The 26,202-nt window shown below is 34.8% G+C and overlaps 2 protein-coding genes across 3 annotated transcripts in view; both read left to right on the plus strand.

The window, feature by feature from the left end:
* The window catches only part of LOC306888687 (phosphofurin acidic cluster sorting protein 1-like), a 52,643-nt gene extending 44,721 nt beyond the window's left edge, over positions 1 to 7,922 (plus strand). For both annotated transcript variants that reach the window (XM_079447109.1, XM_079447108.1), the window contains exons 19-24: positions 31 to 73; positions 690 to 732; positions 824 to 962; positions 2,385 to 2,623; positions 3,530 to 3,649; positions 3,732 to 7,922. In XM_079447109.1, the coding sequence (XP_079303235.1) occupies positions 31 to 73; positions 690 to 732; positions 824 to 962; positions 2,385 to 2,623; positions 3,530 to 3,649; positions 3,732 to 3,850 (703 nt within the window). In that variant the 3' untranslated portion in view covers positions 3,851 to 7,922. The remainder of the gene's footprint in view (positions 1 to 30; positions 74 to 689; positions 733 to 823; positions 963 to 2,384; positions 2,624 to 3,529; positions 3,650 to 3,731) is intronic.
* Positions 7,923 to 9,759: 1,837 nt separating this feature from the next.
* On the plus strand, positions 9,760 to 25,574 carry LOC306877680 (kinesin light chain 2-like). The gene is made up of 14 exons (XM_079429584.1): positions 9,760 to 10,135; positions 12,745 to 12,976; positions 14,139 to 14,442; positions 15,465 to 15,681; positions 17,475 to 17,664; positions 18,220 to 18,393; positions 19,879 to 19,978; positions 20,210 to 20,259; positions 21,070 to 21,137; positions 21,222 to 21,330; positions 21,557 to 21,706; positions 22,563 to 22,687; positions 22,783 to 22,840; positions 23,258 to 25,574. Exons 2-14 carry the CDS (start codon positions 12,749 to 12,751, stop codon positions 23,339 to 23,341), a joined length of 1,857 nt encoding a protein of 618 aa, XP_079285710.1. The 5' UTR covers positions 9,760 to 10,135; positions 12,745 to 12,748; the 3' UTR covers positions 23,342 to 25,574.
* The last annotated feature ends 628 nt before the right edge of the window (positions 25,575 to 26,202 follow it).

The raw sequence follows: 26,202 nt of genomic DNA on the forward strand, positions 1-26,202 counted from the left end.
ACACAACTCACTTCTCACTTCCTCTTACAGGAGAGACGAAGATTCCTACCAGAAATTCATTCCCTTCATCGGGGTGAGTAAACATGGCACCCATACGCATTTCTTTCTAGCCATAATATTGCATTTCGCATTGATTAGTTAAAATGCATGTATATTTGTCCTATGACAGTGTTATCCAGTGCTTTTGGCTTACTTTTTTTTTCTGCAAACAGCACAAATTTAACTCAAAGCATAATATATGATCTTTTACCATGTATAACAATGAATTAAATGAGCTTTTCCAAAATGTACTTTTTTGAGGGATAATATTTGCCCCTGGAATTTATTTTCACTTTTAACCTTTTATCTTTTGTTTTTATTAATCTTTTATTTGCCGTATGACAAATAAATTAGTTTCTGTCATACATATTTGTTGCTTTGTCATATATTTTGTCATCTATTATAATAAATTAAACAATTCAATTACTTTTTTGAGGGGTAGTATGTGCCCCTAGAATTTATTTTAAGTTTTATATTTTTACTTTTTTGTCTTTTTCTGTGTCTGTCTGTCTATCTCTTTTTTTGCTTCATATATTTATTGCAAACAGCTCAAGTGTCACTCGAAGCACCATATGTTGTTTATCATGTATGAAATGAACGTTTTTGAGGGATAATAATATTATAGTGTATTTTCTGTCTGTGTGTCTCAGGTGGTGAAAGTGGGTTTGATTGAGCCTGGCCAATCAGCAGCAGGTGTGTGTTTCCATAGAGACTGAAGCTCTGATTGCTTTTAATAACTCTGAGTGTGACAGACGCTCACCGCGTGTCCGTATCTGTTTCCCAGGCGACTCTGAAGAGGGCGTGGCTGTGAGTTTAGCCGTCCCCTCCACGTCTCCGCCCTCTCACGGCTCCCCCGGCGGACTGAAGGAGACGGCCACGCCCCCCTCGTCTCCGTCCATGGGCGGCGGTTTGGCGGTGCAGGGGTGAGTGGTTTCAGGATCTGGATTGTTGAGGGAATTTCTAGCGTCACAAGGTTAGACGAATGACTTGCTAATCCTGCTGGAGAAAGCAGGTCGTGCGGAATAAAGGAGCTCAGGCTGGTTTTAGCTGTTTTTTTGCTGATCCAAGGTGGTCTACCTGCTCAGCCATGTACCCACCACCTGGAAGTCCGACCGTAAAAACCAGCTCGGGCCTGTTGAAACCATCTGAAACCAGCTTTGTCACCAATGCATTTTTCCAATTTCTGAGTTATTTCTGGCTGCTATAATGTGATTTCTATTGATTTAATTCTCATTTGGTTTTCGTTTTTTATTTTAAACAAAGCACAATATAAAACTAAATATACAAACACAACAAATGTGTTTCAACACCAAAGAAAAACCACGTCCATAAGACGTTGTACATTAAAAAAAGGAGCGGGATGAAGCGAAAGCTTATTATTTTTCCCACCCCATATGCAATTCTTTAACGTTCCAGTATATCTTTAATATATTGCATCTGTATCTATATATTTTGATATATTTCTTACAATATAACAAATTCACAACAAATTAAACGCCAACCAAATGTTTGTTTGTTTTTTTTTTATCCCAAATAACCCATCACCCTATAATCACCCATTGTAATGCAATCAGCATTATAACCCCATTCACAATCACCTCTATACATCCACATATCCTTTTAATAAAATGTTTTCATACAACATTTCAATTCTTATTGATGTGATGATTATTTATTTTTTTTGCCTTGAAATAGCCTATTGTTTATATACTATTATAGTATTAATAATTTAACTTTAGCTTAATTTTTATTTTAGTTTATAGTTTTAGTCATTTTGTTTTTTGTCATTTGTATTATTCATTATTTTTAATATTTCAATTTAGCAGTAGTTTATTTAAGTTTTAGTAATATTAGTACTTAGACTTTTACTAAAGTTCAATCTTTTTAGCAGAACAAAATGATATATGTAGATATTATAACTATATAATTACTATATATATATATAGTACAGCTTATAATTTGATTTCAAATGTATTGAATTTTTATTGATTATTTCATTTGTACTACACATTTGCCATGAAAAAAGGCTTTACTGGCGACATGGCAATAAAAAAACAAACAAACATACAAATAAATACTTTTAAAATTAAAATGCTAAATGTTTCAAATAATAGCATGCCACATTACTGTCTTCATTATTTAATCAATTGAGTGACATCTTAAAGTTTAGTAATGTTAGTACTTCAACTTTTATTGGTGGCCCAACCTTTTAAGAAGAATAAAATGCTTCAAAACTGCATATTCCTGCACTTTTTATGTTGAAATTTAACAATCAGAGACCGATAGCAATGCAGAACACAGCTGTGTAAGTTCCTGGCTGATGTGAAGAGTTGTGTCTGTCTCAGGAGTCCCAGCATGTCTCACGGCGTGGACGCCATCGGTCTGCAGGTGGATTACTGGCTGGCGTCTCTGGCGGAGAAGCGTCGCGAGGGCGAGAGGAGAGATACCGGCGGTAAGAACACTCTGAAGAGCGCCTTCTGGTCGCTGCAGGTCAGCCGTCTGCCAGGAGGAGGAACCAGCGAGCCGCAGGCGCCCGTCAACACTATGGCCATGACCGTGGTCACCAAAGAGAAGAACAAGAAAGGTGAGAGCAGACCGTCATGAAACATGCAAAATGATACGATGGACGGTCAAAGCATCCAGAAGATCCATGTTTGCTTAGAAATAAATCTGTTTGACAAACTGTAATTTAATGTAGTAAACATTATATTTAATGTACAGAATAGTAGTTTTGGTTACACTTTATTTTGATAGTCCACTTTAGACATTCTACTAACTATAAGTAACTTTGTAACTACATGTCAACTAATTCTCATTCATTTGCAACTACATGTCTACTAACTCTCAGAGTAGACTGTTACGGTAGGTTTAGGGTTAGTAGAATAAGTTGACTGATACTTGCAAAGTTTCTCATAGTCAGTATATTATATGTCGTGGACCCATCAAAATAAAGTGTTAGAAGATATTAAACAGACAGTCTACTAATACTCTAATGACTGCTAGCTGACATGTAGTTGCAAAGTTACTTACTGTTCGTTGAATGTCTAAAGTGGACTATCGAAATAAAGTGTTAACGTATTTTTTATTTTTCATGAAACACAAAAATAGTAGATGCCAAAATAAGTGAGAAGAAAATTAATTACACCCATCCAATACTGAACATAAAAACTAAATCAAATAAAACTAAAAAGAAAATTATATATCGGGCATACTTAAATCCAGAGCAGTAGTAGTAGAATAAAAATATTTAAACAACTAAATTACAAAAGGAAAATGGCAAACAGAAAATGAATATATAAATAAAACATAATCAAAAAAATTCCACTGTAAACTTTAAATTAACAATTGAATGCATCCATGCTCAATAAAAAACGTACTGGCTCCAAACTATTGAACGGTAGTGTAAATTAACTAATATATTAAACAAAGAATCAGTACCACTTTATATATGAGTATAATATGAATGATGTCTCTCGCTTTCTTTGAGCAGTTCCTACTATTTTCCTGGGGAAGAAACCTAAAGAGCGGGAGATGGACTCTAAGAGTCAGGTGATCGAGGGCATCAGCCGGCTCATCTGCTCCGCCAAACAGCAGCAGACCATCTTGAAAGGTACCAGACCTTCATCACAGCCAGAAAACCGCTTTCTTGTCAGCTAAAGCAGAAAACAACATTTCTGTTCCTCCTTTCTCAGTCACCATCGACGGATGCGAGTGGAACGATGTGAAGTTCTTCCAGCTAGCCGCTCAGTGGCCGACTCATGTCAAGTATCTCCCGGTGGGATTGTTCGGCTACAGCAAACCACCCTCCTAGGACGGGCCCACTTTCTCAACCTGCAACCTACACCCCATTGCACACCACCACCGCCACTTTCACAACGCTGGCCAATCACAGTTGAGACGGGACTCTCATGTGGCCGTCTCTGGTGGGCGGGTAGGTGGAGTTGGAGACGTTCCATTCGGCGGCTTTGATAGACTTTATCAGCGCTAGTCACTTTTATTTATCTAAGGCCCCAGAGACACATATGGGGGCCAAGCACAAAATTTGGATACACCACCTGTCGAAGACTATTTAACAGCATGAGACCGCTTAAATCACTCTCAACAACCCTCAATATGTCCCTGTGCGTAACTGATCTCTTCCATCATTGACCTCCATAACCAGCATAACTGCAGTTTAACCCTTGCTAAAATCTACCATGGTAACTGTATTTGGTTATTGTTACTCAAGTAAAATCAGCTTTCGGAATCTTTCTGTTACTTAGCAACTAGGGAATTTTGGCAGAAACTATGGTTGCCGTGGTAGTTTTTTGTAAGCAAAGATTCAAACATGAAAAAAGCACCAATGAAAATTCCGAAATTAGTAAATTTCCCGCCTGTAGTAAGAAGGCGGAGTTAAACGCCAATTTTACATTTGACTACAAGGTGCCCATCGGTCAACTGAGGAGTTTTTAGATTTCCTAAATATCATCTTTTGCATAGTTTGTTTTATCCTTCCGGTCGAAACCATCCAGCCTGCATGTCTTAAACTACATCACCCATAATGCACTGGCAAAGTTAACATTTAATGTTAGCTCAGTAGTGCTTGTGCACAAATCGCGTCGCCGGATGCAGCGGCGTCTCACGTTCCCCTTGACACACGGAAGGTTAGTAGTTCGCATTGGTTAATCTCTGTTAACTAGAATAAACTAGTTCAATTTAGTTTTATATTCGGTTTTAAACACGCTTTTATGTGTCAGTTATTGTTTATTTTTAAAAGTGACCTTTTAGCTTAAATATGTAATTCATCTACAGGTTTTATTTAGTTTCATAAAACATCTCCAAAGATCTCTGGCCAATCAGAATGTAAACATTACAGGACAGAATGAGTCGGTCGCCTTTATAACACAGGCAACGGCAATCTCGATTTATAAAAGAACTACGTCTTATCAATCTGCACAAGGCCTGACCTAAAGGCTGCATGAGGGAAGATGTAGTTTTATTGCTGTTTTTGGTTCTTGTTCGCATCTTTACAGCTGGAAACCGGTTTGGGGAGAACTTCAAGGGTTTAATTTTCATCAGTTGTCAAATGCTATGCACTTAAACTCGCCTTCATTTCTTCATATCTTTGTCCAAAGCACAAGAAGCAACCAGCTCCTCATACAGAATGCCCAATTAAAACGCGATTCACAAACACTACCTTTACACACAGCAAAAACACGATTTTCTTATTTTATTCTTATTTTGTATTTAGTTTTTTCCAGTACAAATATCTAAACAATCTTAAATCACAAGACATTTACTTGAGAAGCAAAATCACTTAATTTTGATCATTTCTCAAAAAACAGTACTGAATATCTTTACTCATTTGACTTTATCTTTCTTTAAGAAGGTTTAGCTATTTGAAAATACTAGAAAAACACTATAAAATACAAAATAGGATACAAAAATATTGTGAGAATCATTTTTTGCAGTGCAGCTGTGAACAAAATCTTGAGCTACAACATCCCTTTATTTTCTAGCTGGAGCTTGTTACATTACTGCTAATGGCAGCTTTCACAGAAGTACCGTGGTTTTATTTTGTCTAGAACTTTTGTGAGATATTCTTGTGAGTGGTAGGTAATGCAACTAACAAAATGTCACTGAAACGTGGTTTTAAAATAATAACAAAACAAACAACAAAAAAAAAACTATCTATGAAATGGTGTTGTGCCACAGTGAGAGTGAAGCCAGTGTGTAGTGTGTGTCGGTTTGTGCGTGTGTGTGTGTGTGTGTTGTGGACAGTAGTGCTCACTGGTTGAATAAATCTGTGGTGTTAACTGTACGTTCTTCACGGCACAAGATTCGGTATCTTTCCACCCAGCCGACTTTTATCCTTTGCAGCTTGAAATGCTGATAAATTATTAATATACAATGATTGTTACATGATTAATCTGTTCAACTCCAATATTATTATTAATTTTTCAAACTGAAAGAGTGTCACAAAAACCATAAAGAAAATGTCATATTTCACAACAAAATAAGAAATAAGATTTGCTTAAAGAAAATTCAGCCAAATTGAGGAACATTTAAGATTTTGCTTTGTGACATGATTGGTAAAATTTTATTACAGTAATGTGACAATTTTATTTTTACGTTTTAATTGCATCATGGTAGCATTTGTTGTAATTCTGTTCATTTAGGCTGATTTCTAATACAAATATTTGCATTACAATCATTTTAATATAATTATTTAGTTTTTTGAGGTGATATATGACCTGGATGTGAGATTCACCCTAAATCTTTCTAATCGGAGTCTGGAATGAAGGTATCAGTTTTTCTGGGGTTAAAAGTATTAAGAACAACAAAGTATTAAAGTCACAATGGGTCAATTAGTTTTTTATTTGTACCTTCTTCTTACAGAGATGTTTAGCAGAGTGTCTTTCTTTTGTGTACATTAAATGCATCTCTCCTTTTTTTTTTTTTTGCCCGTATTCTTAGAAAAGTGTGAAAACATAATTTCTTTGAGTTGATGTTGGTTATCAGTACTGCACTATTAAACAAATATCCACACATGAATAATTTATCTATAGCAGATAAGTTCTTAATATGTTTTTAAATAGCTGTTTAAATTGCATTTTTATTTTATGAATATCGCTGTGATTTAAAACCTATAAGGCTCATAGAAAGATGCGTACTGTGGCTGTCATGAAAGCTGCAAGTAATTTCAGAAAGGCTTTTAATATTTCAGTCAGTGATTGTGTCTAGAGGGTTTTGCACAGTCCTGTTGAGGCTTTGATCTTTCCTCATTGGATCTGAAAATCATAAATGATTTAGAGGGTCGGCATGTTCACCAAAGCTTAGTAACCTTCTAGAAAAGATCCCCTATAGATGTTGAGCATATAAAGAGAAAAACCCATGCTGAATATTATTTCAAACTAATTAAAATGTCTATACTGTTGTTACACTTGCTGTCCGTGTTTTAAGCTTGCATGATGAGCAAACGTGCAAAAACTTGCGGCAACCTTCAAACAAGCGTTTTGAGTTATAAAAAAAAAAACAATAAATGGCAACAATTTCGGAGTCCAGGTTCAAATTTTATATGGATATGTATTGAATGGAACAAAGGAGGGGCAAAAAAAAAGTGTCACTGCCAAAGAGTGTCAGCTGTTACATTTTGTTTTGTGTTGTTTGTTTGTGTTTTTGTATGATTTTCAGTATTTATGGAGCAGTCTGGAATGGGAAGTACTGAATTTTCCAATCGATTCATTTCAATATGAAAAGAGAGTTTTCAACAATTACTAATTTCCGTTCTGTCACTCTAACATGGACTGTCTCTTTATGCGTGTGTCGTGTGGAGTCTGGTCTTTGCCTGTCCTCGTACCTCTGTATGTACCTGTGTTGATTTGTCATGTGAAAGTTCAACAACATGAAGTGAATTTGAGCATTCTGATTGGTCCACTAATTATCCCAATGGCCAATCAGAGTAGCGCTCGTCCGCTTCAAATACCTTTTGTCAATGTAATCTGTTGGAGAGATAAAATGCCTGAATTCCACAAGCTTCGGATTCAAACCGCAGAATCGGCCAAAGTTAGCCTGCTGTGTAAAGTAAATCATTGCGTAATATTTAGTCGTTGAACATCAAGGAACGAGCTTGTGGATGAGAAGTATTTTTGCACATGCATTTGTTATCTTTTAGCAGTCTTCAGCTCTTTGCCTTTTTGCCTTTAGACAAAAACGCTTGTACATATCCAAAGTGCTTGTAATATGAACTCATGTTCCTTTATTGTGTTATTTTTTTATTTGACACGTTTTTGTAGTACTGCTTTTTCATAATTGAGTTGTCAGTCAATAGATGTGGTATGGACAGTGGAAGTGTTACTTGTATTCTTTTTTTATTTAATAAACACACCTGATTTGTAAATTCTCTTGTGTAGTTTGTGGATTTTTAGCACAACAAAATAAGTGTAACTGTTATTTGTGGAACTATTATTTGTCACTTGCATTGCTCTGCCATAGATATGTTAATATACAGAATAAATATTTTCTGATAGATTTAACACTCTAATTGTAAAAACGTCCCATAATTATGTGAATAGAGTAAAAAGTTCAACTAATATATATTTCCAAAATTACATAGTTGACTAATCATCATACATTAAAACTATTGTTTTGTCTTAAAAGTATTTTACGAGTTAAGGCATTTTCCAACTATAAATTCACTCATTTGCATACTTTTTTTCAGAATTATTGCTTCATTTCAGCAAATGGCCAATTTTCACCATATTTTAAGAATAAAATGCTATATAAAATCATGTGAATGTTATAAAAAACAAACCCCTCGGTAAAAGTTTCAGAATATAGTTACGAGTAAAACTGTAAAACTTGTTTCATGTAAATTCTGCTGAAGTGGAGATAGAAACTTATATTTACAAAGCAAGATGTATTGTAATTGAAATCTACAGATGCAAATGGATAAAGTCACATTAAACAAAATGCTTAAATATATATTTTGGATGTCTTCTTTCCAGTAGTATCAAAGACAAATTATGGAACCAAATAGCCCAAAATATACATGTATATCTGTATATTAATCTTCCCCAGTTGATTAATCACCATAATAAAACATATTTTGTATTACAACTATTTTACAAGTTAAGGCATTTTCTAATGAAAAAAAATGCACTCATTTGCATACATTTCAAGAAATTGGGAACGGCCAGGTTGAAAATTCTTGCTTCATTTTGTTGAGATATTAGAGTTAAAGGTTTTTACAGAATGGATTTTGGATATCTGTTTTTATCTTTCCATAATTTACAACACAGTAAATTTTCAACATATTTTAGAAATACGTTATATATCAGATCATGTGAATGTTATATAAACAAACCCCTCAGTAAAAACCTTTAGAATATATTTACGAGTAAAACTGTAAAATTTGTTTAATATAAGTTCAGCTGAAGTGGAGATAGAAACAAATTTTTACAAAGCAATATATATTGTAATTGAAATCTACAGACACAAATGGATAAAGTGTCATAAAACAAAACTCTTAAATGTATATTTTGGATGTTTTCTTTCCACTAGTATGAAAGACAAATTATGGAACCAAATAGCCCAAAACATGCATATATCACTGTATATTAATCTTCCCCAGTTGATTAATCACCATAATAAAACATATTGTGTATCACAACTATTTTACAAGTTAAGGCATTTTCTAATGAAGAAAAATGCACACATTTGCATACATTTCAAGATATTGGGAACGGCCAGGTTGAAAATTCTTGCTTCGTTTTGTTGAGATATTAGATATAAAGGTTTTTACAGAAGGGATTTTGGATATCTGTTTTTATCTTTCCATAATTCTGTAAACAGTAAATTTTCACCAATTTTTTTAAATAAAATGTTATATAAAGTCACATGTATGTTATATAAACAAACCCCTCGGCAAAAACCTTCAGAATATAGTTAGGAGTAAAACTGTAAAATGTGTTGCATGTAGGTTCTGCTGAAGTGGAGATAGATCTCATTTTGAAAAAGCAATATTGCAGACGCAAATAGATAGTATGATAGTATTTTATGACGCTTTATGAAATGTCATAAAATAAAACACCTAAATGTGTATTTTCAATGTTCTCGTTCCACTAATCTGAAAGATGACATGTTTTGAAAGCAAAATAGCCCAAAAAGTCAAAATAGCTCAAAGGTAGCCCAAAATATTAGCATAGCGCGTCCACGCCCGGGTGGAGGGGCGGGTGTTGTGATGTCAGCGCGCAGGGCTTTGGATTCTGGGAGCACAAACACACACATCAGCCATTTTCAGTTTGCTGTGGTCATCCTCCCTCACTCCGGCACAAAGATCCGCCAACTTATCACGCTGAAAGGGACGAGAAGGATGGACGAAGCGAAAGCGGGTGATCGCGCACACGGGCGTTTGTTTTGCTGAGCGCGTCAAAGACAAAAGCGCAGCACTGACGCGCATCATTACAGCCGACGCGCCGCCGGGGATTCATCTGATTCACGTCTGATATCGTTTTATTGGAGCGAGTCTGGGGTTCTAGACGCGTCTGAATCCATAACATCACATTGTTTGCACGCTTGAGTTCAAGAGAAGCCCGATACAAGCGGATTATAAAAGGTACTTTTCTTGCACGCGATGCAAAAATGATCTGCGCTTTTGTTTTTGATATGCATTGATCATACAGTGCTTGCTGATTTAATGGGACAAAGATTAGCCTGATCTGCTAAAAACAGTATAGCTCATATTTAATATCCGAATAGCGCAAAAGACTGTGTTTATGTTCATTTAAATAATCATGCTATTATAATTTGTTTGGACCGTGTCTGAAAGCGCAAACCAGATGATGCATGACTGATTTATGATGCATCTGGTGACTTTTGTCTTCATCATCCAGTCAGTGATGGTGCATTGAATATCTCTGCGGTAATGAATCAAATATGCATGATTCATTCTCAAATATTATTATATCAGAACACAAAATGGAGGATGAGAGGAGTTTGCATGGTGGAAATAAGTGTTTGCTGATGTTTTGAGTCGGTTGCAGAAGCTGTAGGAGGTTTGTTTGTTTCATATTGAGAGCAGGGCCTGTTTTTCGCTCAGATGAGAGGATGCCGTGTTGTCCTGTGGGTCACCTTGATGGGTTTTTCCAGGTTTCTCCTGATTATTCCAGGCAGCTGTCAGTCATTGTGGAATCTGCACTAATCGGATGAAGGGTTATGAGCATCAGAAGTCGGTTTGTGGTCTGATCTGGTGTGTTTATAAGCTGCACATCTCGTGGTTTGATGCGGGACTCTCGCTCTTTCTCTCTCTGCTGTTGCTGCATTGCAGTATGGCAAGCCGTTTTTACCTTTATTACTTCACAGGATATGAATTCTTCATATCAACAATCCAGTTTTTACTAGTTAATGTTAATTCTTGATATCAGGAATTAGATTTCTACTAGTAACAATGTTAATTCTTGATATCAATTAAATAGTTGATATCTGTAATTGTATTTTCACTAGTTAAATGTCACCATAGGCTGCTATTCAAAATCAATTGTTGATATCAAGAAGTAATTTCTTACTAGTTGAAATTCCAAATTCACATATCAGAAATACAATTATTACTAGTAAAAATGTTTATATCAAGAATTAAATTGTTGATATCAAGAATTAACATTGTTACTAGTGGAAATGCAATCGCTGATATCAAAAATAGCCATTGTTACTGGTAGAAATATAATTCCTGATATCAAGAATTAACATTTTAACTAGTAAAAACTGAATTGTTGATATTAATAATTCATATCCTGAGAAGGCATAAAAGTCAAAACGGCTTGCCATACTGCAGTCTATAGGCGTGATGATAGAGGAATGGCGCCTCTGCTGGACGCAGGTGGAAATGCAGCTGAAATCAGTGATGGAGGTTATGTATGAAATGTTATAATATCATATTAGGCACTGCAATAGGCAAACTTTATACATGGAGCAGTTCATCAGCTGTTTCTGTAATGGTTTATTATTTGCTGCATTAGTAAACTCTGCTGTGCTCTGGTTCCTGGTGATTGAGATGTTTTTGGGCAGCAGAGCAGGACTCTATGTCGGGTCAGCACTTGTAGTCAGTCAGTGATGCCAGATTGGCTGTTTTTGGGTGTGAGGTGCAGTAATGGATCATGATGGACTTCAGGGTCTAAACTCACCCGTCATTTTGCAGCATTTTATAGCCAGTGTTATTTTAGTATCATTGACATTTATAAATTTTTTTACATTTTGAATTAGTTTTTATATTTTATTTGTTTTTATTTTTCTAAAGTTTAATTTTTTTTTTTTTTGCTTTTTAGTTTTTGTTGATTTTTATTAAAGGTTTAGTTATTTTGTGTTTTTGTTATTTGTGTTATTATTATTTTAAATGTCTGTATAGTTTTTATACGTTTTATTTCATTTTATTTATTTTAGTTATTTGTTTTGTCATTTATTTATTTATCTTTTTAATATTTGTATAGTTTTTATAAAGTATTTCAATTTTTATTTTCCATGCTTGTCATTTTTGCCAGTTGCTTTTTAAAATGTCTGTATTGTTTTTATTAATTTTAAAATTCCTTTTTTTGGTCATTTTTATTAGTTGATATATACACACACACACACACATACACACACATACCATCCAAAAGTTTGGAAACACTCTAGAAAAGTGGGGTTTTGGACAATATTGGCATGAATCCTTTTTAATTTGTGATAATTTTGCACTGATAAGGGACAACACAAACTATGAAAACATTTTATACATAGAAAAAAAATTAATTTTCGAGTCATCAAATATCCACCATTAGCCGCTAAACAACACTTTGCCAGGGGTGTTTCCAAACTTTTGGAGGGCTGTGTGTGTGTGTGTGTGTGTGTGTATATGTAACAAAACAGTTTTAGGTTTAATTTTAGTTAATTTCAACCATTTTTATTAGTTATTGTTTTTTTTTTTTTAAATCTCTGTATAGTTTTTGTATTTTTTCATTTCAGTTATAGTTATTTTTAGTACAAGTTAAGCTAAATGAAATTGACCAGTGTTGCTTTGACAACTAACTTGGCAACTTTTATTACATTTTGTTATTTTTTTAAATATTAAATATTTCTACAAAATAAATGTAGCAGTGTACTATTTTGTTTATGCCTTTAGTTGCAATTAGAGGCATGTAAGATGATGATTTGTAAGGCATGAGTTTGTAATGGTATCCTGCGGTCTGTTCTCAGGGTGATGTCCACCATGGTGTACCCACGAGAAGAGGCGCTGGAGCGTATGACGCAGGACGAGATCATGCTCAACACCAAAGCGGTGATGCAGGGTTTGGAGACGCTGCGAGGGGAACACGCACAGCTCCTCAACTCCATCCTGGACTGCGCTCAGCCACCCATGGCGCAGGAGAAATCCAGCCTGCTCCGCAAGAGCCTGGAGGACATCGAGCTGGGGCTGGGAGAGGCGCAGGTATCTGAACCACACTGAAGCCAGAGACTCAGTTTGAGCTCAGAAAGGCTGAAATATCCAGAACTGTTTGACTTGATTGCATTTATTTGAGTTTATAATCGATCAGGCTTTCGACGATTTTGCATTTTGGTGGAAAAATCCTACATAGCATAGCAGAGCGTAATTTGGAAAATTATAGAAAGGAATGGAGGCACTCTAGAAAACTGCCTGGAAATTAATTAGTCACATTTAAGCTTGTCTAGTCAGGCCAGTAGTTTTTGCTTGTGCTGCCAACATTTTTACTAGCCTGCCACAAAAAAAATTTAATGATAAATGTGTGAATCATTTTAGAAAATTTAATTTATAATTTAGTTTTTTATGGTGATTTTATTTACATTTTAAAATGCTGTTTTTTTGTTGTTGTTTTTTTTTCATGTGTAATTTAATATGCATTTTAAAGATTTAAAAAAAAATATTTAATATTAAATATTTTCCGAACATTTTAATGCAAAACATTTTTGCAATTAATAAGCAAAATTTCCAATAATAAGTTATACAGTTATTTAAAATAACATCCATGCAATTTTCAGTCCATTCTTAATGACTCAAATCAGTTGCATATGTTATGTAAATCTAACTTTTACTTTTTTTAAACAAAGAAAATTTGCAATAATAGCTAGAAACTGTATAGTTATAATATTTCCAATTTTGGAAAACACCAGTGTTCAAGGGTTTAGAGTCAGTAAGATTTTTATGAAAGATGTCTCTTATGTTCACCAAGGCTGCATTTATTTGATCAAAAATACATTAAAAACAGAAATATTATGAAATATTACAATTTAAAATAACTGCTTTCTATATATATATATATATATATATATATATATATATATATATATATATATATATATATATATATATATATATATATATATATATATTAGTAAAATGTAATTTATTGCTATGATCAACACAGTTGTACTGCTTCATATTTTTGTGGAATCAATTTCTTGAGGATTCTTTGATTAATAGAAAGTTGAAAAGAACAGCATTTATTTAAAATATAAATCTTCTTGTCTTGACTGTCACGTTTGATCAATTTAATGCACCCTTGCTGAATAATCGATGCATTCTCGCAAGACCTTCTCAAGTCAGTTGTGTAAGTGCTGAACTTTGCTCTCAGGTGATCATCGCTCTGTCGGGTCACCTGAGCGCCGTGGAGTCTGAGAAGCAGAAGCTGCGTGCTCAGGTGCGTCGGCTCTGTCAGGAGAACCAGTGGCTTCGGGACGAGCTGGCCAGCACTCAGCACAAGCTGCAGAAGAGCGAGCAGAACGTCGCACAGCTGGAGGAGGAGAAGAAACACCTGGAGTTCATGAACCAGATGCGCAAGCTGGACGACGACACCTCGCCCTCTGAGGAGAAGGCCGGGGAGAAGGAGAAGGACAATCTGGATGACCTGTTTCCAAACGACGACGACCAGGGACCAGGTGAGAGACAAGCATGCCTGACACAGTCCGTAGCCATACTTAGAAAAATCTATTTAAGAAAAAAAAAAAAAAGTAGTAGTTTATTAAAGCTTTAGTCAAAATCTTAATATTTGTATGTGTTTTTTGTTGAGTATCATATCAGGCTTTTATGGCTCATATAGTCTGATATAGTGAGAATATGAAGGATAAACATGTCCGTTTTAATTCAGAGGCCCAAACTGAGTACAAATATGCAATTTGGTGCAGATGAGGATATTTATGTCAAAACTATGAAATGCTGGTCTAAATTTTGTTTATTAAAATAATCATTATTTTGATTATTATTTTAATAAACAAAAAAATATATTATAACATATCTTTTATTAAACTAATATATATTACATATAATTTGTATGTATATATGTAATAAATAAAAAATATATATATAATGAAATATTAAATAAAATGTTTTCAAATAAAATTTTTATATAATATAATAGTGTATATAATATAATAATAGTGTATATAATGTTATATATTAATATGTAATATATATATTTAATGTTTTATTGAACTGTGTATATATATATATATATATATATATTATTATTTAAAAGATTAAATAAAATGTTAAAATAGTTTAATATATAACAAAAGTGTTTCATTTTAATACATTAGAAACTTCATCTTTGCGAATGTACATTTTCAGTGATTAAAATTACTGAATGTAATAATAACTAAAAATAATGCATAGATAATCAAGTAAACCTCAGTTGCTTCTGTCCAGTAAGTGTTTGTCTTGAAATATTATGAACAAAAATGACAAAATAGCTATTCTTACGTTTACTTTAAAAATCAAAAAAGATTCTCACAAAGAACCATGAGCAGAAAGTGGACATTTACTTCCTAAAGTCATATAGTAGAGTGTTTAACAGGTTTTTCAGTGGAGTTTTGATCATCTAGAGGCTTTGAAAGTCATGTATCAGATATGATGCAGCAGGTTTATAAGGTTAAGCTCCTTTATTTGTATCTGGTCTCTCCAGCTCAGCCCAGCGGTGAAGTGGCAGCGCAACAGGGAGGCTACGAGATCCCGGCCCGTCTGCGGACGCTTCATAACCTGGTGATCCAGTACGCGTCTCAGGGCCGTTACGAGGTGGCCGTGCCGCTCTGCAAACAGGCTCTGGAGGACCTGGAGAAAACCTCCGGACACGACCATCCAGACGTGGCCACCATGCTCAACATCCTCGCCCTGGTCTACAGGTCAGAGATCAGCACAGCCTACTTATGAAAATATTAGCCAAGCACTGAAACGTTTTACCAAAATCAAAATTTAATTTAGCCAAAAACCAAATATGGTTTATTTAATAACCACTTACGTAATTAAATGTATTAAATAATCACAACTCGTATAAAAGCTTTGTATATAAACATTAGCATTGCACATAAGGCAGTTTTAGATCAACTTTTTAATGATGTTTTCAAGATGATTAAATGTATTTAAAAAATTTTTACCTTTTATATAAATCTAAAATCACAGTAGAAATGGCCTTTTATTTCTTATCAGTTATTGATGTAAAAAAAAAAATCCTACTAACATAAGCTCACCTTAGGAACGTTATCCATTATTTAATTGTTTATATTTGATGCTTTAACATTATGAGTGCACCTTGGGAAACTTTTGTTTATTCGACCTTGAAATGTTCATTCATTGTTGAAATATAAACAATGACCCGATGGATCATATTTGATACTCATGTTTTAACATGATTTTGTTGTTGAAATATAAACAATTAAACATTACTGGATGGCAGCTGTGCTTCAAATAATGTGAAGTTTTGTTCATGCGTTAACTGAAAACGGCACAGACTAAATTATCTCAGTTCATCAAAATACAAATCGATCCTAGCCTAGCGTCTGTACAGCTGACATGTTCACCTGTTGCAGCTTATCCAGCCCGATCTCACAGCTATTCGTACATATTTTACGAGGTGGCTAATTCGTACAAATTCATACGTTTTTGCTAAATCATATCGAGTTGCACAATTCGTACGAATGACCTAAACCTAACCCCGCCCCTAAACCTACACGTCACTGGGGTTTAGAGAAATCGTACAAAATCATACGAGTGAGGTCGTACAAATTAGCCACCTCGTAAAATACGTACGAATTGGTCATGAGATAGCGTTAGTTTACCGACACAGTCAAAACACACCATCAGAGAAGTGCTAATGAATCGTAATGCATAACGTATATTCAACATCTGTAAATGTTAGAAAGTCATGGAAATATTTCCATTTTGCTGTCAGGAGTGCATGAGCTTTCTTCGCTAATCTTCGCTAAACTTCTCAGACTTCAGTGAACGAGTGCTGCCGTGCACATGCGCGCCAAACAGACAGAGCACAATGAAATAGGAGCGCAATAATTCTGACTAAAATATATATTTAGCTGAAATATTTGTAGCTGGACAATGTAGAATATTAGACCTACAGGTAAGTGTATTTTTATGATAGCATTAACTGTAACGTGACTGTAAAAATAGCCTAATCGAAGTCTGTGCTTTTGTTCTTATTTGCATTATTATAGTAAATTTAACTTCTGCTTTAAAAGCATTATTTTTGTTTTTAGATTGCAATGTTAAAATGATTGAATGAAATGTGATTTTGACCCTTTTTGCACATAAGGCTTACATTGTTACATTTACTTTATTAGTTAGACTTTAATATGTATTGTTTTGTTGGACGACATTGGGCGGAATGTAAAATATATATAAATATAAATATTAAATACAGATTTTAAAAAAATAATAAAATCCAGATAGAAAAACGAAAATACAGAGATATACCGTATATCACAAATTGGCCAAAAAATACAGAGATATGAATTTTTGCCCATATCGCCCCACCCTAGTTTGGTGCATTACAAGAAACTATTAAATTCAAGTTTATTTGTATAGCGCTTTTTACAATACAAATCATTGCACAGCAGCTGTACAGGAAATGATATTTATATGTCACGTGTGGCCACACCAACCCGATTCCCGCGTCTTGTTCCAGGGATCAGAATAAGTATAAGGAGGCGGCTCACTTGCTGAACGATGCTCTGGCCATCAGAGAGAAGACTCTGGGGAAAGATCACCCCGCCGTGGCCGCGACCCTCAACAACCTGGCTGTGCTGTACGGCAAACGCGGGAAACACAAGGAGGCTGAACCGCTCTGCAAGAGAGCGCTGGAGATCCGGGAGAAGGTGCTGTCAAACAGATGATTTGCAATCATGACATGCAATCACTGAATCATGTGATCTGTAGAGCACCGTCTGTTTTCTTCCACGTGTGCGAGTGTTATTTGAAAATCTGGAATCTGAGGGTACAAGTTGTCCAAATGAAGTTCTTAGTAATGCATATTACTAATCAAGAATTAGGTTTTGATATATTTGCAGTAGGAAATTTACAAAATATCTTCATGGAACATGATCTTTACTTAATATCCTAATGATTTTTGGCATAAAAGAAAAATTTATCATTTTGACCCATACATTGCTACAAATATACCCGTGCTACTTACGACTGGTTTTGTGCTCCAGGGTCACACGTGCATTACTACGAACTTCATTCGGACAACTTGCACCCTCAGATTCCAGATTTTCATATAGTTGTGTATCATGCAAATATTGTCCTATCCTAACTAATTGAAAGCTTATTTATCCAGCTTCCAGATGATGTATAAATCTTAATTTCACAAAAATGTATTCTTATGATTGGTTTTGAGGTCCTGGGTCACATATGTGCACGTGTGTTTGCAGGTTCTGGGTAAATTCCACCCTGATGTGGCGAAGCAGCTCAATAATCTGGCCCTGTTGTGTCAGAACCAGGGAAAGTATGAGGAAGTGGAGTATTATTACCGCAGGGCGCTCGAGATCTACGAGAACAAACTGGGAGCCGACGACCCCAATGTGGCCAAGACCAAAAACAACCTGGTGAGGCCATATCTACTCAACTACAACTGATACAGCATTGTTTTTAAACTCTTTTCTGTGCTGAAAATCTTTCCCTAATTTGGTGTTTCTGGTCAAAAATGACCAGCCTTTTCCAATTTGCTTGTAAATCTGTTTTTATCTTATATTATCACCAAATCTTGGATTCAGTCTAGTTTTCTACACCGCTCACACACCTCAGTTTATGAGTGGGAAAAAAACATTATTTGTGAATAATTTTGGCAGTATTCACTATATTTGTTGCATAAATTCAGAAATACGAAACCTGTGCTAACTGAAAGAAAACAAGTCGAAAAAAGATTGAATCCAATATTTGAACCCAATATGCAAACTCTTTTTTTGTAGGCCAGTCATTTTTGACCAGAAACACCACAAGTGTAACCGAGTGTGGAAAAGTCGGTAGGTTATATTCCAATGCGATAACATGAACAAAAAACTCCTCACAACATGAAGGTTAAAGGGGTGATGAATTACATTTATTATTATTGTTATTTTATAGTTTTTCCTAAGGTGCGCTAATAATGTTAGTAGGATTTTTCCATCAAAAGATGTTATAATTTAGAATATGATTTTAGACTTTATTTCTTTGTTTATATAAATGTAAATACATTATATATAATATAATAAAATGTTTTTTATATTTAGTAAGTATTATTTATGTCTATATGTACTTATATTAATAATTAAGTGCAATAAATATATCTTATTTAAAAAATGTAAAATATATTAATACATAAAATATATCTTATTTATGGTAATATTATTTACTATAATAAATAATATTTATATCTCATTTTATATTATTTATCTAATTTTCCTCCTACTTGTATAATAATATATATTTGTAATATTTATTTTATATATTTTTTATAATATTTATAATTTGCGAATAATATGCGATGCCATTCTTATTTTATCCCAATAGCTTAAAGGAGTGTGTCTGTCTGAAGACTTGATGTAAACCCACTGCTGTGATTAGCTAACGTCTCTGCATATGAAATAAGTATTAAATGTGGACCTGGCATGATTAACATGATGAAGTGTTGATTCATAGTTTTAGATCTAATCACATTGCTGAGTATTATATCACAGTCATGTCTTTTGAGCACATGAATACAATTATCCTGCCATTACAATGTGATTTCTGCATTCATGAACACAGTGCAACCAGGATGTAAAGAAGGGAATTTCTGAGGTTTTTGAGAGCAAATAAACCGACTTAAACTTTGTTTCTGTTAAATCAAATTTGCTTCTAATAGATCACGTTCTGAATGTCTCCTTGTGTTTATCTGTGAAAGTTAATATTCAAGGTCACTAAAGATCATGATCTGGAGAAACTGCAGACGCAGTGACAAAGAACAAGCCCTCCGGGTGAATTCTGATACGAAACATGAACGTTTGGATCTGAAGACTGTAGAGCGTTGTTCTGTCTGAAGCTGGCTGATCGTGATTGTGTTTCCTCCACAGGCCACGTGTTACCTGAAGCAGGGCAAATTCAAAGACGCAGAGGCGCTTTACAAGGAGATCCTGACCCGTGCGCATGAGAAGGAGTTTGGATCTGTCAACAGTGTGTATTTATCATTACACACACCATATATTCATAAATGCATGTTTTATGTGACTTGCATGAACTTTATAGTGTTTATATATAAATCATGCGTTTTGCTAAAAAGCTAATTATAGTTAAAAGAAGATATCTGATGCCATGCAGGGATAGTTGCTACAAAAAAAGTAACAATATTGAATTAATCACAACTATTTTTTTTATTTTATTTTATTATTTTTTTTTACCCCTCAGATGATAACAAACCAATCTGGATGCATGCAGAGGAAAGAGAAGAAAGCAAGGTACTATAGGCTTTAAATTATATATTTACATACATTTATTTAAATGTAAATGTTTGTATGAATGTATTTACATGTAAAAACACTTGTGTATATAATAGTGTGTGTATATGTGTGTGTGTGTGTATGTATGTGTGTATATATATATATATATATATATATATATATATATATATATATATATATATATATATATATATATATATATATATATATATATATATATATATATATATATATATATATATATAAATTTATTATTCTATATAAATTTATTATTCTATTTATTTTTAATTAAGAAATTTGTATTTTTTAGCAAGGATGCATTAAATTGATCTTTGCTTTGATAACAGGAATAAATGACATTTTACAACATATTCAAATAGAAAACCCTTATTTTAAATTGTAATATTTCACAATATTACTATTTTTACTGCATTTTGACCAAATAAATGCAGCTTTAGTGAGCAAAAAGGACTATTTTAAAGCGCATTAAAAAATCTTACCGACCCCAAACTTTTAAACAATAATGTGTGTATTTTATGTATATTAAATATGATGTATGTTAATAAACATATCTGTATAAATTATATTAAAGCTATATGACATTTCTGTTTTACAACAATAAACAAGTACTAAACAAAAAAATATATTTAATTTATTTCTTCAATACAACAATTCAGCCTGATTCTCTTATATATTATTATTTACCAGGTTTCATATTTGTAATGCTCTCATTTCCTATTTTAATCTGTGTGTTCAGTATGAATTGATTTCAGTGTGAATTTCAGTTTGTCTGATGCTCATTTCCAGGGTAAGAGGAAGGACTCGGGTCTGTACGGCGAGTACGGCAGCTGGTACAAAGCCTGTAAAGTGGACAGGTGAGTGTGCAGGTGTGCCTCAGGGGATTATGGGTATGAAAGTGTGAAGGACTCAGTGATTTTCTGGATGTTTCTCTCGAGCAGCCCCACTGTTAACACCACGCTGAAGAGTCTGGGCGCGCTGTACCGCCGGCAGGGCAAACTGGAGGCCGCCGAGACGCTGGAGGAGTGTGCCACGAAAAACCGCAAACAGGTACGATGCACATGCTGATTTCCTACCTGACGCTCGACCTACAAAACTTGAAGTTGACTTCCTGTACAGATGACTCATACAGGAAGAGAACGCTGTAAAGAAAACCTCACTGACTCTCTATTCTACTTATTTTACCTCTCATTCATTTTTTGAATTGACTGACAACTCTAGAAATAACACCGTGACAATGTGAAAGCTCTTGAAATCGTCTCTTTATGTCTGTCAGGGCATCGATGCCATTAATCAGAGTAAGGTGGTGGAGCTGCTGAAGGACGGAGGTTGTGCTGGAGGAGACAGACGTCAGAGTCGGGACGGAGTAAACGGCCCTGGAGGCCCCCGAGGAGACTGTGATGGAGACGAAGCAGAGTGGAGCGGGGTCAGTGGAGCCTGCACTTGTATATGTTTGAATTATTCCAGACTTTTATGTAAATATTGTGTAACGTTTTTGAAATAATTATCTTCAGCTCACCAAGGCTTCATTTATTTAATTAAAAATACTTTAAAAACAGCAATGTTGTGAAATATGATTACAATTTAAATTAACTGTTTTCTTTGTGGATTTTAAAAAAGAAATGTATTCCTTTGATGCAAAGCTGTATTTTCAGCATCATTACTCCAGTCTTCAGAGTCACATGATCCTTCAGAAATCAGTATAATATACTGATTTACTGTTCAAGAAACATTTCTGATTATCAATATTGAAAACACTTGTGCTGCTTCATATTTTTGTGGAAACAATTTTTTCAGTATTCTAACAGCTTTTTTAAATGGAACTATTTTGTAACATTATAAATGTCCTTACTGTCACTTTAGAATCAATTTAATGTATCATTGCTGAATAAAAGTTTTTTTTTTTTTTTTACTTGCCCCAAACTTTGGAATGGTAGCGTATCACAGCTTCCACCAAAATATCGGGCAGCACAACTGTTTTCAATATTGATAATAATCAGAAATGTTTCATGAGTAATGATGCTGAAAATTCAGCTTTGCATCTCAGAAATAAATTACATTTTAAAATGAAAACCGTTATTTTAACAGTCATTTTAAATTGTGATAATATTTCACAATTTTCCTATTTTTGCTGTATTTTTTTATAAAATTAATGCAGCCCTGGTGAACGGAAGAGACTTCAAAATCATAATATAAAAAAAAATCTAATTTATTTATAATTTTTGGCTGGTAATGTGTGTTTAAATATGCATCTTGAAGTTGATCATATATTCTGGACACAGGATGGTAACGGCGCCCTGCGCAGGAGCGGCTCGTTCGGGAAGATTCGTGAAGCGCTGCGGCGCAGCAGTGAGATGCTGGTGAAGAAGCTGCAGGGCAGCGGCCCACAGGAGCCACGCAACCCCGGGTGAGACTCCAGCACAAGACCCTCAGTCTTCTCCAAAGAACAAACCAAGCCATTAGGCAAGATGCTGTAACTGCTGATTTTGTTTGGTTCAAAAGGATGAAGAGGGCGAGCTCTTTAAATTTCCTCAACAAGAGTGCAGAAGAAACCTCACAGGTGTGTATAATAATATACAGTTTCTTGTTTCTTTTTCATTGTTCATTCCAATTAATCTGTCAAACTGCAGTTGGGTTATTTTGATTAGGTTAAAAAATACAGCTAACTAACAATTAAAAACATGATTTTTGAAAATTAAAAAAAACTCAGTTATTAGTTTTTGCAAATAAACTTCATTATTCACACAGAAAACAGTTTTGAATTGTAATAATATTTCACAATTTTAGTTTTTACTGTATTTTTGATCTAATGAATTTACTTTAAATCAGTGAGATTTAGAATGACATGCACAAATCAATTTTTCACAGTAAGGTTATGCTTTTTAATTTTTCACTCATTCTCCATGGTGTTTGAAATTGTGTATTTCCGCAGTATTATGGTGCATGATAAAAATTTAATGTGTTTGTGTGTCTTCAGGAATCTAACAGCGGTCTGTCAGAATCCAGAGGACTGAGCGCTAGTAATGTGGACCTGACCAGACGCAGCTCTCTGATCAGTTAGAAACGACGTCTGGACGTGGGAAAGTAACCAAACGGAGAGGCTGTTTGCTACCTACTTGAATCGAAAATATCATTAAAAGATCCTTATTCCAAACGCTTTCCTAAGAAAAAGATCTTAAAAGCAAAAACATGTCTTTTAGTTTCACATCGCTTGCAAAATCTGGGCTTCGTCTCTCTGCTTCGCCATTAGCGAGATCAAACACAATGTAGCACGCAATCACCGACTAGACCACAGACATCCAGTGCTGAAATTACATCTTAGCATGGCGTAGTTTAGCATACAACGATCAAGTTATCAAAGCATACGTTTACCATTTAGAAAACATAAAGTTCATATATAGTAGATGCACAGACGCTGTGAATGCTAACATCTTCCACAAAACGACCTCACCAAGTTGAAACGGTGCGAAAAACTACTGCGAATGCACTTATGAAAAATATGAGCATTAGTGGAGTTGAAATTCGAGAGCACTGACTGGTACGACCTCACTTTTGCCTTCTGAGTTTGATGTATATAATGATTTAAACTATTTAACGTCTTGTCGTTTCGCAAAATTAGCGCACAAGTATTTCGTTTACACTGTAGCTGGATGTCCTGGACGACTGGAAATCGTGTTGAACGGTACGATGAAGGATTTCTGCTTTACGATTTAAAGCGGATTCGAGCTAGAGCTCTTATTTATTAGCGAATCTAGATTCATAATTCAAACGCTCAGTCATTTTTATCTGATTGCAAGTCATGCTCTTGTCTGTCAAAAAATCTGATGAGTCGCTGGCAAAGGCCAAACCTATATAACTGGAATTTTCCATCAGTATAAAATGTGACGTGTTTTTCATTTTATATGATTTTCCAGCCACTAGAATATAAAGATGTGGCTAAAACGGACAAATCCTCTTGTTTTTGTTTTATCTTTTCATGTTTATGAATGGCATATTCTAACAGGAACAACAAATGTCTTGTACATGTACGTAATTGTTTGCACCTTTATGACTCCGTTACCCATTTTTTTGCATTGATTAAGGATGTGTGTTTGATTTTGGGTTTATTTGAATGATTTTTCTTGTTCATCAGAAGCGAGTGATCTCTGAATGTGCAGACGACACTAGCTTTGGGAACCAGCCATACAAATGAGCAAATCTCATAAATAAATGAGTCATATTTCACCTCAAATCATATGCAGTCACATTTTCCATAAAGATTTTTTTTTTTTATTCTTTGTGGTGTCACATTACTTTCATGACTTCTAAAAATAATTTACAAAGTGTATATATGTATGTGTGTGTATATGCCCCTTTCTCCAGCTATAACGTTATATTACGTTATAGCCCCCCCCCCCCCCCCCCAAAAAAAACTATTAGAATGAATAATTCATCATTGAAATGCAATTTGTTTGACATTGTGCAGCTATTTTGTATGTTATAGTGTTACATTATTGAGAATTTAGGGGTTTAAATGCTTAATTGTCATTAATGTCACAATGCTAAACGTCTTATTGGTCTTTATGCTCAATTGTCCTTAAAATATTCTTAATTCTATATAATTGTCCAATTTTGTAATTGTTTACTTTCGTTTTTGCGGTGAAATATGACACAAGCCTGTTCTTGACATGGTTTGTGAGGTTTTCTCAAACAGAATGTATTGCAAAAAGTTACCAAATGAGTTCATGCTAATGATTATTTTGTGAAGCTGAATAAAAATAAGGGTTCTAGAAAGTGCTCGAGTGATGAGAGAAGTGTTGAGAAGTTGTAGCAGGGAATCGGAGCGATAGATACCAATGTCACTATTTATTGTAGAAACTGGATTGTTGCCCCACACACACACACACACACACACTCGTGTATCCTCCTCATGCTAGCACAGACCGGTGTGTAGTTTGTAATAATGCTGTGTTTACACCACTTATGAATGTGACGCACCTTTGGCTGTCTTGTTTGTCATGTTTTCTGATGATTTGTGATGCCTTCCTCTCGCCACATGGCCGTTATTAAGGTGCGTCTCGGCGGTTAGACTGTGCTGCGCTTCTGCACTGATCTCAGAACAGCGCCCCCTGTCCTGCTCAGAATGTGTCGCGTCGTTAGAAGCGGCCCATCGTCCCCAGATCAGCTGTGAAGGGACGCGTCTAGCAGCGCCGCAGAATGTAGTCTTTCCTGAGAGAAGCATTTCACTTGTGAACAGGGCCAACCTCCTGTATGTTTTATTAAAAGGTTCGGAATAAACTCTGCTTTTCAAACCAAATTAATGTTTGTATGTGTCATTATGTCAACCAGATCTATCTATCTGTCTGTCGTTCTATCATTCTGTCTGTCGTTCTATCATTCTGTCTGTCGTTCTATCATTCTGTCTGTCGTTCTATCATTCTGTCTGTCGTTCTATCTGTCTGTCTGTCTGCCTGTCCTATCATTCTGTCTGTCTGTCGTTCTATCATTCTGTCTGTTTGTCGTTCTGTCTGTCTGTCGTTCTATCTGTCTGTCTGTCTGCCTGTCCTATCATTCTGTCTGTCGTTCTATCATTCTGTCTGTTGTTCTATCTATCTAGCTATCGTTCTATCCATCTTTCGATCGTTCTATCGATCGATCGTTCTATCATTCTATCCATAGTTCTGCCTGTCTACCTATCATTCTGTCTGTCTGTCTATCTATCTGCTTATGTCTGTATCTATCTATCTGCATCATTCTATCGTTCTCTGTTATTGTTCTGTCTATCTATATGTCTATCGTTCTATGTATCACTCTGTCTATCTATCTGCATCATTCTATTGTTCTGTCATTCTTTCTCTATTGTTCCATTGTTCAGTCTATCTGTCTGTCTATCTATCTATTGTTATCCATCCATCTGTCAATAATTCCTTATATCTGTCAGTC

This window comes from Barbus barbus, assembly GCF_936440315.1.
Source record: "Barbus barbus genome assembly, chromosome: 2".
NCBI classification, from domain to species: domain Eukaryota; kingdom Metazoa; phylum Chordata; class Actinopteri; order Cypriniformes; family Cyprinidae; genus Barbus; species Barbus barbus.

What these genes read in the sequence shown, in the direction of transcription:
- LOC306877680 (XM_079429584.1), top strand. Translation starts at nt 12,749, where the DNA reads ATGTCCACCATGGTGTACCCACGAGAAGAGGCGCTGGAGCGTATGACG. An exon ending in GGAGTTTGGATCTGTCAACA is followed by an intron (nt 19,979 to 20,209) that starts GTGTGTATTTAT and finishes TTTACCCCTCAG; the next exon opens with ATGATAACAAACCAATCTGG. An exon ending in AGGAAAGAGAAGAAAGCAAG is followed by an intron (nt 20,260 to 21,069) that starts GTACTATAGGCT and finishes GCTCATTTCCAG; the next exon opens with GGTAAGAGGAAGGACTCGGG.